General features: G+C 31.4%; 1 protein-coding gene across 1 annotated transcript in view; it reads right to left on the bottom strand.

Annotated features, from left to right (window-relative positions):
• Positions 1-18,694, bottom strand: part of LOC105363572 (mastermind-like domain-containing protein 1) — a 29,711-nt gene that overhangs the window by 5,293 nt on the left and 5,724 nt on the right. The window contains exons 3-5 of the mRNA XM_011501309.1: positions 2,292-2,728; positions 1,810-2,096; positions 9-1,163 (exon numbers count right to left, since the gene is read on the bottom strand). Coding sequence (XP_011499611.1) covers positions 9-1,163; positions 1,810-2,096; positions 2,292-2,728 — 1,879 coding nt within the window. The remainder of the gene's footprint in view (positions 1-8; positions 1,164-1,809; positions 2,097-2,291; positions 2,729-18,694) is intronic.

Genomic DNA, 18,694 nt, shown 5'->3' with positions numbered 1-18,694 from the left:
AAAATAACCTTTGACCCGGAATCACGGCTGGATACCTTCCTCTCGGTACCTGTTGAGGTATCTGTGACTGAACCTGTGGCTGCATGCCCAGTTGTTGGTAGGGATTTCCTCCGTACTGTTGGTACAAGTGAGCAATGTGCGGCGGATAGTGTATAGGTGCCTGTACCCTGTACATTGGCGGCCGGCCCGGTGGTTGGGGATAATAGTTGGCCCCGGGTATCATAGTATTAGCCCCCGGGGGCATGCCCGCGGATATCTGTGGCTGAGGGAGAGGCATTCGCTGCACCTGCTGAGCCAGCTGCTGGACCGGCGCCGGAAGTTGCTCCAGATTCACCGGTGGATAAACCGTGGGCGGCTGTCCGCTGTAAGTAGGGGAGCTGGTGGTGTGGGGCGAGGTCATGGGTGAGTTTCTAGGGGGATGAGTCGCCTGCAAACTCGGCGAGTGAGGTGAATGGGTATTGAGGTGCGGCGATGTTTGGTTCAGGTGCGGGGAATGGCCGTGAGGAGAGTTTTGGGATAAGTGATGGGGTGACATGCTGCTGAGACTCGTTGGTACCGGCGCTCCATGAGTCTGAGCTTTGTGCACCGACACCTCCATTGGCGTGGTGAATACTAGCGAGCTGCAGTCCGGGATATTGCATTGGTAATGTCCGACCTTGGACCTGTGCGCGTCCAAGTGGGCAATGTCCTTGAATTTTTCGTTGCATACGCGACACGTGTTGACGGTCTCGGCTAGCCTCTCCAGAGAGACGTACTCTGTCTCCAAAGGTTGGCCACTGTTTGCCAAGTTGTTCTCGTTTTGGTTGCGTTGCTGCTCGATAAGAAAGTTTTGCAGGAGGGAACCCGCGCTCTCTGCGTTGTCCGGGCTATCTTTATCCGTCGACTCATGACTGCTTCTTCTACTTTTATTGCGCTCGGAGTCATCGGTGATTTTACTCCAGTTGAAGCTTGTGCTGGAGCCGGAGGCCCCGCTTACCGGTAAAATTTCCGTCTCCGATCCTGATTCGACGATTGTCGGCTCAGGCATCAGAGCTGACTTTGGAACTATGCTTATTTCGCTGTTGCCTTTCAGTTCTTCAATCATATTTACAGCGTGATCTTCCTCATCGTTCTCCTCCTCCTCTTCTTCCGCAGGAGCTTCATTAGGATTTAGGAGATCGGAACTAATGTACCTAATGGTGTAAACGATCACGTTTAGATGAAGCAAATGGAAAGAAAGTGGCAAAATAAAACTTAATTAATGCATAGGGAACAGAAAAGTAATATCTTTTTAATTTTACACAACAATTCAAATAAATTAATTCGCAAATAATTAATCAAATATGTATATTAAAAACAAAATGTAGAAAGTTAAACTTTCGAGATAAAATGAGATGCTGAAAATTAAATTCTTATAAAACTATATATGCGTGATGCATTATAAAGTGATGTTAACATTATAAATAATATTTACGATTTCCATTTATAATGTCCAGGTATTCGATACGGGTTGTAGTGTTTTGCTTGTTTTTTTTTGTGTTTGTTCTATTTTATTTTATTTTATTTTTTAATGGTAAAAATGAATTTCAAAAGTAATATAAAATTAAATTATGTAAAGTAAACAATGTAAAGTATAATAAAAGAATAATTTGTGGTATAAGCTTATTAAATTAAAATTAAATCGAATTTAGGTTAATATTATTGCTATACGTGACATTTCTAAACGATAAAAAATATTTTACTGTGTGTAGAAATACTTTGTGTTTGTATAATGCGAAGGTATGTCTGTTCCCCATATGAATTTTTGAATAAAATCAAAATGAAATTCACCTTGATTGTTCGCCTAGTTTCTTAAGATTTTCTATAGTTTCTCTGCACGTTGCTTCTAAAGCATCCGACTCTTCGGGATCATCGTTATCGGCTGTTTCAGCATTATCCGAATTACTAATATTATCTGCTTGTAAATCGTCAACGTTTTGATCTTCTCGTTCTAATGGATTTATGGAATCGCTTCCAACTCCCGAGTCGCCTTCGTTATTATCCATTAAAGATCTTTCAGAATTTTCCAATGGATTGTGATCAGGTTCGGATTCAAAATTTTCATCCTCATAATTATTCTAAAATAATTAATTAAAAATATTCTTTTAATCGATGATTTTGGTAATTTATTACGGATAATTATTGTCTTAATACACAAACATAAAGAGCAGCAAAATTAGTAAAATTCTGCTTTTCGTCGCTTAATTAATGAAGGTAATTTCTAATTTTAGGCTCTACTAGTCTTGTAAACGAAATACAATTTTAAAAACTACCTCCTGATTTACCATCACGTTTTCAAAAGATTGTTCGGCGGTCTTTTCCTCCTCCGAGTCACTTTTGCTGTCATTCTCCTGTGCTTCAGCCAGCTCGTCGTACTGTTTAAAGGTTTCCTTATCCAAATTGAAGTTACTACTTACAACAGTAAAACCCTCCGAGACTGGTGATTTTTTTAATTTCAATTTTAGAGAGTCGCACACTGGACTCTGTCTTTTTAGCGTAATCTTCAGATTGCCTTTTTGCTCCGTCTCTAGCCAATATTGATCACTCGTCTCCTTTCTAGCCGTTTTTAAGTTTGCAATTCTCTTCAATACAACACGAGGCTTACCCAAATGAATGAGTACATGAGTTTGAAGATCCTTTTTAGATTGAAACTTTTGTTCACAAATTTCACAGCGCTCTGGCTCACCAAACGAACTGGGTGAATTACTACCTAAAACATCAAATAACACATACATATTTTCAACAAGTTGACTGGCAACAATGTATACTACATTCAAACTACGCTATTATATGAGTTTAAACAAAAACAAAAAGACTTAAATCCAAAAGGATTCTTTAATAATTTGGCATTTTATGTTAATTGACATACAGCTTATTAGAAAAAATATCTAAATTACATTTAAAATTAAGTCCATAAGGAAAACTTGTTAATTATTATTGATATTAAATTTCAAATTGTCTATTAAATTTATTTTCAATTTTTTAATTAGTTTAGTTACAATTCTTCATAAGCATCGATAAATCAAGATTATTATAAATTTTTAATATAACTTTAATTAAATTGATAAGCATTCAGAACTTATTGAAGAATTAAATTATAATGCAATAATTTTATTTCACAACATTGATAAAAATTCAATCAAATATCTAATAATACGTGGTTCATTAATTATACAATGTATAAATACGCGCATTGGAGGAAGAAAAGCCATTTAATAAGGATTCTGGACGTTTAAGTGCAAATTTTGGCTTTCGCATTTTATTGCAACGTAACGTTAATTCGGCGGTTTATTCAAAAACCTATGAACGATTAAAGAACTCGAGTGGCCGACCCAACAACAACAACAACAACAACAACAGCAACAGCAACTAGCATTTAAATAAAGCTACGGGATACGGTAAAACGAAAAACGGAAAAAGAAAAAGTCCACTAATAAAAAACAGAATAAGAGAGGAGGAAAACCTCAGCGCAACGATGAATCATCATCGCGAGCGAACGCGGTAGCGAGGCAAAAAGATGAATTCTTCACCCTTATTACGCTCCAACAAGATCGCATATTTATTTCCGGTATGACAATCTCACCCGCGGGATGAGAGACGATGCGCACTGCCACTTAAATCTCCCATTCCTTTTGAGGTTATTCGACGCACCCCTTTACGCACGTCCGCGCGCACGCACACACGACTGCCAGCCGATGTAATAGCGTATACGCGTAGGTAGGCGCTCGAGTGCAGCACGCGCCACTATTTACATGCATGCAAACAAAGAGATGGGGCTGCAGGGATCGGAAAAACCGACGCAGCAGCAGCAGCAGCAGCAGCGACAGCGACAGCGACAGCGACAGCGATAGTGGCAGCAGCAACAGCAGTAACAACAGCAGCAGTACAGTGTGCCCGGACCTATAAGATGGATGAGCCACCGAAACAACGAAGTGCGATCTCGAGGTACGTCGAAGCAAACTCTCCTCTCGTCTTATCAACACTATTTATCAGGATGTAGAATGAGTGAACAGTACTACTGTTACAGCGACTATGACTATGACTATGACTATGACTATGACTATGACTATGATTATGACTATGACTATGACTGTGACTGTGACTGTGACTGTGACTTGTGACTTGTGACTGTGCCGACGGTAGTGGTGGTGGCGGTGGTGGTGGCAGCGGTATCGGTGGCGGTGGCGGTGGCGGTGGCAGCAACGGAGGGCATCCAAGATATTGGCGAATATCACGACGAAGGCGCGGAACGCGACTGAGCCCTGCCTCTCTGCCCGCCTCGCCTCGCCTCCCTCCTCATTCCCCTCTCTCCCTCCCAACCTCCCTTCCTCACTCGCTCACTTACTCTCTCTCTTTCTATCTCTCTATCTCTCTCTCTCTCTCTCTCTCTCTCTCTCTCTCTCTCTCTCTCTCTCTCTCTCTCTCACTATCTCGCTCCCGCCAAATGCTTTAACAAACGTGTGCGCGTGAAATATGACTGCTCTCTTTGTCTCGCTCGCTCGTCTTCTCTGGAGTCCACGGGCGCGCTCGTGCACGCGTGCACAGGAACACGCGCGGCCTTACGTACACGGGCAGACGTGCGCGCGAAAAAGTGCCTACAGACTACCATAGAAAACCGCCGCCGCCACCGCCGCCACCGCCACCGCCACCGCCGCTCCCGCCGGTGCGAGGAGCTGCACACAACAGCTAACCCAACTGTCGGCCAATCGATACGCCGAAGTTGGCTAAAGGAGCCTTGCCATTGGCTGTCGGGGTGCGCGGCACCTCGACTTCCCAACTTGCTGCAATGCAATAACCGAGCCGTGAAAAGCGACTTCCGATTTTCATCCGCGATAACCTTAGGTTTTATTGACATCGCCGGAGCGCGCTGTTGCGAGAGCGATTAAACCTCTTTTTTCCATTGAGCGCGACTCTTTCCTCTCTCGTTCACCCACTCGTTCTTGTAACACTCTCTCTCTCTCTCTCTCTCTCTCTCTCTCTCTCTCTCTCGGTGTAGCGCCGCAATAACGTATCGTCCGGCAAAATTTGCTCGCTCCTTGGACTTTCGCCACGCACGGTGCAAATATATAAGTAATATACATGACCATCTAATAATAATAATAACAATAATTAGATAAAGTAAAACAATAAGAAATAAAAAGTTAGCGCAGTTAATAAATAAGACGGGGGGATTTCGCGTTTCCGCCAAGTTTTCCTACTACACGGGCCATACTTTGTTAAAGCACAAGGGAGATTCGGCTATTTCCGCTTGTTATACCATACCGATATGGGAGATTACGGATTACCCCACGCACTTGCCACCTCTCGTGGATTCGCGTACTTTTCGATACGCGATCATCCATCATCCGCGAGATCGACCGCGATGGTGTTAGAGTATCCGCACCACGGGGGATCGCTTACCGGCAACCGGCTACACTCGATCGTCTCTGGCTAGTAGCGAAGAAGATGAGGGTTGGGGCGAGGTTCGAAGGTCGAAGGTCGACTAATTTTTCGGCAATGTCCAGCCAGGTCTCCGATGTTGCTCGGGTCACGGAGGCTTATCGGCCCTCACGACGATGAATGTCCGATAAACGACGCGGAATGTCCGATGGAAATCAGTAGCTTTTCGATACGTAAAACCTCGTTATGCCCGCGGAACGCTTCAGACTTTTCGGATTATTCGAATTATTCGAATTATTCGGAAAATGCCGTGGACATCGTCTCGGGCCTACGTTATAATAATGAACTTCTAACGTTGCCTTGGCGCGCTTTCGATGCATTATTATGGGCATCAGCGGCATCAGCATCAGCGGTGGATTGTCACGTGCTAAGTTACTTTGCGCTGAGTTTACGTGACTGCACGGCGATGACATTGGTACGGTAATCTACATAATTAGTTAAGGCACCTTGGTAAAGTAAAGCGTATGCTTGATTATGTTGATAAATTGCGGATAAGCAGATGTAAGGGCTGTATGATAAACTATAAAGTTCCCTAGTATTGTTACGTGGAAGTCTTGTTGGGAAATGTTTTCTGAAATAATAATCAGATTTACGACTGGATATTATATTTGACTTGGACGCCCGTACTTTCTGCGCGTCGAAAGGTAGGATAAAATTTTTGAAAGGGGTTTTAATATAACGTTTCGCGGTTTTCTTAATTTAATATTTTAATAAGAATTAAGGTAGGAGTATTGAGCAACTTGATAAAGTCGTATGCACGTCACGACACACTCATGCCGTACGTATTTCAATTTTCATTATCGCATAAATGTAAAGTTGCATTACTACTGGCCGAACCAATCGATTCTATACATTAAAAACTAATTGTTCATTACCGTAGTACCTCGTGTGTACACAAGGTGTTCCGAAATCAATGCAATTTATGTTACACGGGCTTACGAGAAAACATATTTAAATAAAAGTGCCATAACGCTGACTATATATTTTTGGCGTCAAAAAATAAGTTTTTCTCTTTTTTTTAATTTTTATTTAATTGGAGGAGTCGTTTAAAGAATTCGAGACATATTCGATAAGAATCAAATGTTATTCAAATTGGTAATTAAATAATGTACTTAATGACAGTATCTGAATGTCATTCGTCAGCTTGTATTACGTAAAAACAATTTAATTTTAAACACTACACTACATTAGACACACACACACGCGCAAATACAACACAGAGAAAGTGTGTGTATATATATATATATATATATATATATATATATATATATATATGTATGTATTCCTATAATAATAATAATAATAATAATAATAATAATAATAATAATAATAATAATAAGCAGACGATAGAAGAAGAAAAAAATGGATAAAATAGATAAAACATCAATAGATAAAAAAAATTTTTAATTTAAAATACATCCTTTTTTAATTGAATCTTATATAACTGGCATTAAATATTTCGGATATGAACATATTTTCATATCATTTTTAATTCTTACTTAACTTGCTAGATAAAATATATTTGACACATAACAAGTGTTAAATTATAATTTACAGTTTTAATTGAATTTTTCGTCTCCTTAAAAACTGCTGGCCTATCATTTCTTTAGTTTACTTATTAATAATTTTACTGGGTAGTAATATCAAGCTTATGGATTTATATTAACTTATTAAAATTCGATATCTTCAAGATCGATCTACGACGACTCGATTCACTTTTAAGTACCAGAAAGTATCTTTGAAAGCATTATAAAGAAAAAAAGAAAAAAAGAAAAAAACAACAAGAAAAAAAACAAAAAACACCTTATATTATAATAGTGCCACGATTCTTTTGATCTTCTAAACCTCTTATTATTACTTGCAAGATTTTGATTAAAATTTCTGAACTATAAATTATATTTTATGCTCGAGGCTAAGAAAAGTATTTTATTTCGTAACGATTATATAAATAAAGCTCATTTTGGAACTTTGGCGCGGCATAAGTTAGTTAATGCCCAGAGAACTCCTTAGCGCCATACAATAGAACCCAAAGTCGTAATATTACAATTTTCATGTTAAATAGAAATATTCGATAACCGAATTGCACCTTTAAATTTTTCCTAATCTAAGTTCATTTATATTTGCAAATATAGCGTGTAACTAAAAGCTGTTTTACGCCTTGAGAACTTTTTAATAATGTATTGTGCTTTTAGGCAATATTCAATATTTTTAAACGAATGCGAAATTTACGTCAAAAACTTTGTTTGTTAAATTACTTATTTGTTGCGGTACGGTAGAACCTTACTAATAATTTTTTTTTTTTTTTTTTGTATCATAGGGTATTTATTTCTTATTAATTTAACAAATTAAATGTTTGGATATGATTCAACATTTTATTTTTAACCATGAACAATCTCTTGATACTTGTTAACATATTTCAGTTCAACATAAGCATTGGCAGACGTTCGCTTCTCTATATTATGAATTGACTTTACAAATTATTAATCGCCAGTACAATATAATTAAAGAAAAAGGTCGAGTACCAAAAATGCGCTCATTTATCATGATGATTAAATCTATATTTGCGCTTAAGCCAAACTGTATTTGTTATTAATATTTATGGTCGTGTTATGTGCTTACACATACAATCACGCACACGTTTAATAGCCAGCAATAATGATATGTTCATAGTCAAATATTTTCATGAAATGTCGCGAATATATTTTTATTGATATATCAGCCGTTTTACAGAAATAAAAATTGTAAAATAATCAAATCATATTTTATGTAAGTATTTGTAATGAAAACATATACTTAAGCATATATGGAACGTTTAATCACCTCTACTGGTAAGAAAACAAAGATTTTGCAAAAAAAAAACTTGGAATGATTTATATTAGTATAGTACGTGATATTCAAACATAATGAGTTGTGACGAGTATTAATTAAAGTGTACTATAGGCCACGAGACGGAGTACCGCATATCATTATTATAATAAATTTTTCCAGATTATTGAAATTATTTTTTTATGATTTTAAAGCTTCTTGTTCCTCTTGTAAGATAATTTTACTGATTAAGTGCCTTGCAAACTTCTTTTTGGCCAATTCAGGTATTTATGTAGGATTTATTATTTTTTTTTTTCAACTGAATATTCCATTCTTAGTAATTGAATTTCCGTTTAAAATACACTATTGGAGATTTTGGTCTTGAAAGAAAAAAAAAACAGAGATAAACTTTGAATAATTCAATTAATAAAAGCCTTGACTCGAAGGGATAATTCTCACAATTCTTTTATTTTATTAGTGATTTTTTTTTAAACATTTTTGTATTTTTCATTTGTTTACAATAAATAAAACTCATTATTGAATAATTGATGTTGCACTGCTTTACTAAATTACTTGATTAAACAACAAATAATAATGAAACTCATTTCCGATGATTGTTTATTAAGGGTCTTAGGTAGAAATCATTAATTATCGGTAAGGAGAAGGTGCAACAATCGGAAAGGAATATCTTGGATTTTCTTAAAATAAAAAAAAAAAATAAAGTCTAAATTATTTCATTATTGTATATTACTACGCAAGGATAATATGGGCCTCCCGACCTCGAAGATTAGCGGATGAAGAAATTCAATATAATTTATACGCATGCAGCAATTTTTCCTTTACATAAAGTAAGCCACAGTTTCTTTTCAATTATCGTGCAATAAATATTTTTTTTTACTTTACAATGAGAATTTTTCAAAAGATTTATAAAAATAATAAAAACTAAAATATAAATAAACTTTTTTTGTTTCTTTTTTTTTTTTTGTGAATGCTGAATGAGCGAAATACATAATATACATTGTCAAACATTGTAATTAGTTGACTTATAGTCTGCTCATGAAAGTACGCTCATCAAGAAAGTTGACTGTTTAAGTGGTAAATACGTGATTTGTTTGCGACAATAAATCGTTATTTGTACTTCAATATTCTGTCGTATGTTCGGTAGTTGAGACTTATTTTTAAAACATATCATAATAACTCGTAACGAAAGGGAAAATTAACCATTAGACATATTAAATTGGCAAAGAAAACGAAGATTTTAATCATGGCTTCGATGTAAATACGTTAAAAGTCATTAAATTTTTTTTTTTTTTTTATATCATGATCATTATTACCGGTCGCGTCACCCTTTTGCTTTTAACTTTTATTTTAAGATTAATAATATTCATCGGCATTTACAAATTAACGTGGCAAAGCAATTATATCTTCGTTTATCATCCTCACTCCATTAGTAGATCCTTCAATCACGGTGTATGGAGATGACAACATAAATACTGATTAACACGTATGCTAAATAATAATTAATAATTTTATAAAGGCCGAGAAAATCTTTTGAATCTTACTATTATTTGCCACCAGTTTCATTCGGCTCCAGCAGCTAAACCTTAAATTTTAAGGGCGAATAAAATAATATGACGTTACGGGAATCGGTACTCGTTAGTAACGCAATAGCGATCCTCTGATTCATTGCGCTATTCATCGATAATTTGTCATTAAAAATATTTTGCCTAACATTTGTTCTACTCGCCTTGTCATTTATTAAAAATTAAATAGGCTGCCTTTCATCACATTAGACTGCGCGCGACTATTTTTGCAGCATTGCATTAAATAAAATTGAGATATCTTAAAGTCTCTTGAAATTTGTAAAACGATACAGCTCGCAGATTTGTAAGACGGCGAAAAAGGTTTATCATGGAATATGATAGAAATAATGAGAGCCTTGTCGAGATGGATTGGAATTTAATATGATACTTGAGATATTAGAAATGTCTAATTTTAATTGAGTAATTCGAAATAAAACTATTTTACGAAATATTACAGGGAATATATAGTTAAGGCAAAAATAGATTAGATTATAATGTTACAATGATAATATTAATTCATGGGAATAAAAATAATATAACCTAGGATTAAAATTATAGAAAATATCGGCTCTTTTCATTTATGAGAATGGCAAATTATTATATAAACGATACTGTTGGGTTGGGCATTTATTTTAAGAAAAGGATAAGTAAATTTGCATTAACATTGCATATAAATCATTATATAACTCAGAGTGACTGTCTTATTTAATATTTTATTGTATACTATTATGAAAGAAGTATATAATCTTTTTCTAAATAATACATTGAAAATAGATTAAAAATTAGTTTTAGGAGAAATTCTAACAGATGTATTTAAAATCCATTTTGATCAACAACAACTAGCATTGTTATGCAAAGCCCAGGATTATTTCAAGAAGCATTTAAAAAAATTGTATAGTTTGTATAAATTTAAAATAGCATTGTTTTTTTTTTCTTTTTTCTTTTCTTTATCTTATTGAAAGAAGAATAAAATTATTGCATGAAATTGATATTACATTTCATTATATGTTTAATGCAATGTTAAAATATTCGCATATTTTTTTGTTATCGGTATATGGTCATATTGAATTGTTATAGCGCTATTAAATTAATACAAAAGATTTTTTACTTTCATAAATTTTATTAAAAGTTTATATTAAAAAAAAAAAAAACGAAAAAAAAATTTTTTTGTTTGGATGCAGTACAAAGTGATTAAAAATTGCTAATTTCATCTTTATCTACATATTGGAAATACAATCCTCCTTTCTTCTATCGCAGGTTACTGATAATATTCACGATTATTAAATTGCTTAATTAAACGGGACTCTGAGATTTTTATCTATAAAGCATTGGTCTAATTTTACTCTAAAGCTCTATTGTGATTTTTTACGAGTTGGTACTTGTAAAATTTTCAGTGATTGGTCAAGTGATTTTTGGATTCTTTAAATAGTAAAAGGCTATGGTAAAATTTGAAATAAAACTTGTAATTTATAAAAATGGCGATAAAGGCGTGGGATTATGAAAAGAACAATCAGGCACAAGAGATGAGTTGTAGAACTGAAAGATTATGTAATATTTTTTTTTTACAACTATCAAATAATATGCCCAACAAATCAAGTTTTTGTTGGGAAAAAAAAAAAAAAAAATCTTGGAATATTTTTTTAAATAAAACGATAAAACCCCTATTACCCTACTCATATTACATTCTTACACGTATTGTGCATTGACATAATTACAGCGAAATTGATAATTTTATGAGATTTATTCGACTATGCTGTATTTTGTCTAGCATAAGCATATGCTCTCATATCACTTATATTTACTAATAATTTAATTACAAAACCAACTATCATTAGGGGTTTAAAATAATTTGAATATTAATACTCTTGAGATTTGTATATCTTTAACAAATAAAATAAATCGCGATTAAATACAATTTCTACGAACCATTTGGATTTGAGAGTATAAGTTTAATTTAAGACACTTGTGACTGTCTTTTATAAGTGCGACATAAATAAAACAAATGTATTAGTATTTGTTGATGGTTTGTTTATGATGAAAATATATTTTTAGCGAAATTCCGTCTGCAGGCCAATTTTTATGAATACAAAAAAAAAACAAAAAAACATCATTTATAATAATATCAAAATATTATAGTTAAAATATTACTTAATAATTATTATCCCTACGTTACTATTATGAATTTTTAACGTTAACTATTATATAAATACAACTAAATAAAGAAATCAATTTTGTGTTTTTAATTTAATTCAAATATAATTGAAAGTATTTTATTAATGCTTAATTGATCGAATCTTGCTTTAAATATTTTTTTAGCAATTAACACAATGCTCAATGAAATTAATAAACAGTATAAATAAATATTATTTGCATAAATAAAGGGACAATTTTAAAGATGTGTGCCATATTGGTATGGCAGAAAATCTTTTGCAAATTTTGTTATTATGATCATTTGCTCATGCTCATTGCCTATAAATATCTTTTATTATACGAAGTATTTTATATTTCAGTAGAATGTGTATTTATGACTACAACAGTTGCGCTGTACTTATATAATAAATATAAAAATCATAAATTTAAAAAAATTTTATCGTTCCCAATTTCATATAATTTAAAATGCTTTGTGCTAATGTAAATATATTATAAAAGACTCGAAGTGAGGGATGACGCATAATTACTGTACATTAATTATATAAAGGATTTTTTTTTTTAATATAATAATTATTATAAATAACTGTCTGGAGAATTAAGAGTGGATTCTTAATCTCAAGTTTTAATTAATATCGTTTTATACTAGAGAGAATAATAATCCTTTACTTAATAACGTAATGCAGTTTTACAATTTTGCAGAGTAAAATTTTAACTTCTAATAAGACCTGAAATAGACACGAAATTTCAGAATAGGACTGTAAAAATATAATTACAAAAATACAAGAATCAAAAAGTATACTGCAAGGAGGATTTTTCAATTATAACAGCTTCCAGAGCAAAAATAGCGAGAGTTATCGAGGACACTCAACATCCAATCTAACGTGCAGTTTCTAAAGCCAAATAAAATTAGCAGAAGCGACTGAATTGATTTCTTTATTTGATTATATCTTTAATAGGCGAAAGTTCATTACATTAGCCAATAGATATTTATTATTAACAATTATATAATATATTATTTGGATATTTTATTTTTCCCGTTCATGAACTGTCTGATAAATCTAAATCCCCCGTAAGCTTCAAATTTCCTCGAATCGTCATAGAGGGTAGTAGAGCAAAACTTAACCGAATCGTTAAAATGAAATATTCTCAATACCCATAATATTGTTTATTAAAAAATTCTTTTAAGGAATTACAATATGCTCTTATCAAGTATGATTCTACTCGAATAACGTTCAAGAGAGAAGACGTACGTTAGGATTATTGTTTCCTTTATCTTTCATATTCTCCATAAATACTTATAATAAATAAAATGGCCGAATGAATGAAAGATGCAAGAGCTCCGTATCGCGTATTAATGCGCTTTATGTATGTCAAGCAATCGCCTTCTCAATTGAAATCTATCTCGATACTGCCGTCCGATACATCGAATTTTATCAAGAGGCTGGACATGCCCCCTTGGCGTCACTCTTCTCTAACTCGTCGCGACGACGTTAATTCAGGCATGATTATTGCAAACCCGCCACCTTTTTCCTCGGCAAAATTTCATTTTACATAATATTACTTACCACATGCGGCTTTTTGACTTTCTCTGTATGTTTATATATCCTGTATGTGTATTATACATATGCCCACAATAAATATACATTGACTAGTTGTTAATTATTTTATTTGCAACGAATATACCTATCCTTGTATTGTGTATTATAGATTGTTGGAAATGATAATATCTTATCTTAGCTTTATCGACTGATAATTGAAATCTTTTCGTAATAAGACAGTTGCTATTAATTAACTCGTCCACGATTCACTATTTAATTTCCAAGATGAGTAAGACTTATTATTTAAATTTTTTTCACGAATTTCACGAATTTGTTTATGAGGGTAGTTCAACAATCTTAAATTAATAATAATGAACTTCTTGTTACAGCATTGGATTTATGGGGAAAGAACAATTATTGAGATGTCAAAAGGTAACGATAATACTAGAGATACTGGATATTGTTGTTAAATTATTTATCGAAGCTGCTGCTGTAAAAAGAAAAGTACAATATTGTGTACAATAATTTTTTGTCGTTAAATGCATCATTATACTTTTCAAATAACTATATTTATTACAAAGACTATTGTATAATTTCAGCTTTTTACTATAATCATTGAAGTTTTATCGAGAGTAAAATGATAAAGTTATGAGATAATAAATATTACGGTATTATACGCTATCTTCAAATAGTACTTACGAAACCCTCTCTTGGGATTAAATTTTAATTTACTATTATATATGTAAGATTAAAATTTATCCTTATATTTGATACATATATTTAGTGGCAAAACTAAATTCATAAATATTTTTAAAGCCCAGTGTTGCTGGAAAAACAATTTGAATCGTATTACACATTAAATTATATTTTTACTATTTTTATTTTCCTTTTAATATATGTATATATATATATATATATATATATATATATATATATATATATACAGTATCAATGTTATCTATGTAATGTAAACATTAATCAAGTGATGTAAAAAATGTAGTATGATATAACCAGGAAAATTATTAAATATTAGATTTTCAAACAAAAAAAAAAAAAAAAAAAAACTTATCCTAAAAAAAATTAACCTACGAACGGTTAACATTAACATCCCTTTATTAATACTTAAAAAAATCTTAGTTCACAGACTCTTTAATAATGAAATAATATAATAAATAAAAGGTTAAAAAAAAAAACTTAAAATTTAACGTGCATTGATGAAATTGCCACATAAATACATACGTAATCGATAAATCCATAAATAGGTAATGGCTTGAAATTATTCCGATTAAAAATCAAATGTACACATCGATTATTATGTTCGATTAATAAAATGTGTACTACTATCATATTATCTGCATAAACTGAATAATCAGTCTGTTCCGTAAAACGGCAGTTATCTCAAGTTAGTTTAACCGATTACAAATACTATTTAGTTTTACAATCGGTTTATCTTCCTCACATTGGAAAGTAAAAAAACGAAAAGAAAAAAAAAAGCTGAAATATCAAAAAGCACAAATTTTCTTCCCAACCTTTTTTTCAACCTATTTCTTAAGCCTCCATAGTAAATCATCAATAGTCCGTAATTGTTTTATAAATTGAGGGTTTAATTAGACCCTCGGCAGACGGGACAAAACTACCACTAATGAACGACATATCGTTGGCCAGACAACTGCGGGCGTTATTCATGAGATTTAGGTGTACCGTATATCTTAATATTTATTATATTTTCTTCCCGCATCGACATGTATTTTTGTGAATGGTAAATATTTTCACGACTAGTTTTATTTGTCATATACTTACCCACTATCCCTCGTACCTATATTATTGTATAACAATGATTATCGAAAGTCTTTATGGGCTTATGGTATGACGAAATTAATTATAAAATATTCTTTCATTCTTTCATCGCAGCCGTAAAAGAATATTTATTTATTTAATGAGATTAATATAACTATAGTTAAGATATGCTTTTTTTCTCGAATTCAGACATTTCTAATCTCGGAACTCTAATCAAATGCGATTCAAAAATTTAATGAACTTGTCGATAATTGAAATTTGAACGCAATCGGGCAAAAAACAAAAAGAAAAGGAAAAGAAACTTTATTGAAAGAGTTTCTTATTCTTAATAAATCCGCTTAGAATACGTAAAAATGTATTTGTCTTTTAAAACATATTGTTGAAAAGTAAACGACGAAGTACAGTTAAGCAATAATTAAATTCAATCCAAGTCTGTTTATACCGAAATAATAGTTTTGGTCAAAGTGAGTTCGAATGCCGCGGCTTTGTATTAACATATTGCGATAATAATAGGAATATTTACAATGAAATCGCTACCATGATTTTTCGTAAAATTGTGACATAATATCGATTGATTTGATCCATGAATTTAGATATTATTCAAGTTGTTGGTATTTTACTGCTTTAAAGGTATTAATTACGTTTGAAAATTCATGAAGCTATTTTTTTTTTACATTCGGTTTAAATTAGTCTTTATGCTACGGGCATTTTTCTTTATTAAACATAAATTTTATAAATATTTATAAATATTCGCTTTATAGATAATAGGTATTTTAAAGCGCGTTGCAACTTAAAATGCAAATTATGCAATAATAGATATACACCTGAAATGCTACATAGTCAAATTTACATTCTAATTACTGTCTGTGGCCTACCATACAGATCACACATTAATTAACAACTAATCTTATTTGAAATGTTCTAATTTATGCAAAAATAATGGTTTATGATTGTTAAAATTTGTACGAGAAATATGCCAGACAAATTAGAATGAATAAATTTCGTTATAATTAGATTTTTGTAGCATATGAAAAAGATATTTTTAAATGTATTAATATTTATTAATATTTTAGAGGACACAGAGGTATGACACTGTGCCTATAAAATGAGAAATTAATTAATCATTATTACACGCTTACAAGTATCCAGGCTTAACTATTGGCACATGTGCTTCTATAATATTGGGTAATTAATCGAAAATGGAAATCAGTATTAAGGATTATTTTTCTATCGGCTATTCGTTATTAATCTATTAATAATTTCATAAAAAAAATCTTGTAATCTATCTTGCAGCTGCTTAATTCACTATTGCACGATCATTATTTAATATTTTTCTAGTACTTTACAATACGATTTGAGAACTAGATATTCTTATTAATTTATTACAAATACAAATTGAAATGCGACAATATAAAAATTCCCTAATTGTCTGCTTCTATCTCTATATCCAACGAATTATTACTCTAAACATTATTTTCACTTTTTTTAAATTGTTAAAATTTTTAATTTTAAAACAAAAAATTATATTTTTAATATATTAACCTCTTTTTTTTTGTTTCTTTTTTTTTTGTTTCTTTTTTTTGTTTGTTGAAACCCTCGTATTTCGTAGGAAAAGTCCATTAAAACATATTCTCAAGCTCAATAACATTTAAAGTATTTAAGAGACGGAGGTTATGCAATTGAGAAACTGATTCTGAGAATAAGATGAAATAAAATACTTATATCCTTGTGAATGTATATAATTTTTATTCCTTTAATAGTCCAATGTGTTACATATATTTACTACTTAAGCTTTATTTAACAATAGACTATTAAACTTCAGAATATTAGATTATCAGAATTTATCATAACAAATAATATTTTTGTTGAAAATGTTTATCGTTTTTTTTTTTTTTTTTTTCTTCTTTTTGTTATTTTGTTTTTAACAATATTAGAATTCCAAGCTTTATTTTTATAATACAATTTTTTCTGTTTTCTATTAAATTTACTATACTATACTATTTTCATTAAAAAATATTGATGTATAGTTGTTTTTCATATTTTGCTTATAATGAAATGAATTGAATTTAAGATTGAATAAGTTGCAAACTATGAATAATCATAAATTTAGAGATATTTAACGGCTGAAATAATAGCTTTGGCTTGTTTTTTTTTTTTTTTTTTTTTTTTTTTTTTAATTTCAAGGCAACAAGTTTCACAAGCGGAATCGTACGTCTTTTAATGTTTTAAAAGTATTTATCCGTCGTATAATATATTACTGAAACAAATGATCATTTTATATCGTCAATTTTAGTAAAAAAAAAAAAAAAAAAAAATAATAATAATAATAATAATAAAAATAACAAAAAAAAGTAAAAACAGAAAAAAAGAAAAAACTACATTAGTAGTTCAATTTATGAAAATAAAGTATTTTGTTTACTTGTTCTTGTATATTTCGAATACTGTTTGCTTTAGTTTGATATGATCGATCCCTTACGTTAATCCATGACTGTATTACATCATCTTTTTATTTTCAGATGTTGGCTGTATTAAAAAAGTTTTGATTAAATATGTTATTACCTTGCTGTAACTTTCATTTAAAATATACTTTCCTTTTGAATTTTACCAATAAGTGACATTCGAATAATCATATTATAAATGAGCTTACGCAAAATTTTTGTTAGTAGAGCTTTCGAGTATGTCGCGCCTCATGCAAGATAACGAGCATCGAAATATTGAATAACTTCCTTCGAGCCATATTGTTAACTTTTGTTGAATGTCTATGGAATGGAATCTATTGAGTGACTGATTATTTTTTCAAAATTTTGTCGGTTAAATGAAATAGATTTCTTCATCGACAAATTGGAAAAGCCTTTTCCTTAATCTCATAATATACAAATTCCCTTTGCTACATATTAAATGGTATGTAGTAAAAACTCACAAGTTATCTGAAAAATCAATAATTCTTCATACCAATACTGAATACTTTTTTAAATTAGTAGCAATTGTAATTCCTACTGTTATTAATTTAATTAATTGTGAAATTAGTAGAAAAGTGTAAACTATATTAGGTACAATATTATGATTACAGTGAACGATGCTAAATAATGTAAGTTATTAAATTTTATTTTATTTATTGTATTTATATTTTATCACCGTTTAACGAAATAAATTTAATAAATTATCCAAGCACGTAAAATTATTTTTTGCAGATAAGAAATAATTATAATTTGGTTTAAATCAATATAAATAATTTTCCTTAATTCGATCACAAATTTGTACACAGACTGTTTATGAAACTTCATTTTATTAAATTTTTGTTTAAAATATTTGAAGTATTATGAATTGTTATAATACCTTTGAAAATAAAATTTCTGATCCGAT

The sequence above is a fragment of the Ceratosolen solmsi genome, unplaced genomic scaffold (genome assembly GCF_000503995.2).
Source record: "Ceratosolen solmsi marchali unplaced genomic scaffold, CerSol_1.0 scaffold3, whole genome shotgun sequence".
Lineage (NCBI taxonomy): Eukaryota > Metazoa > Arthropoda > Insecta > Hymenoptera > Agaonidae > Ceratosolen > Ceratosolen solmsi.
The sequence above is the reverse complement of the archived record's forward strand: the minus strand, read 5'-3'. Positions and strand labels throughout refer to the sequence as shown.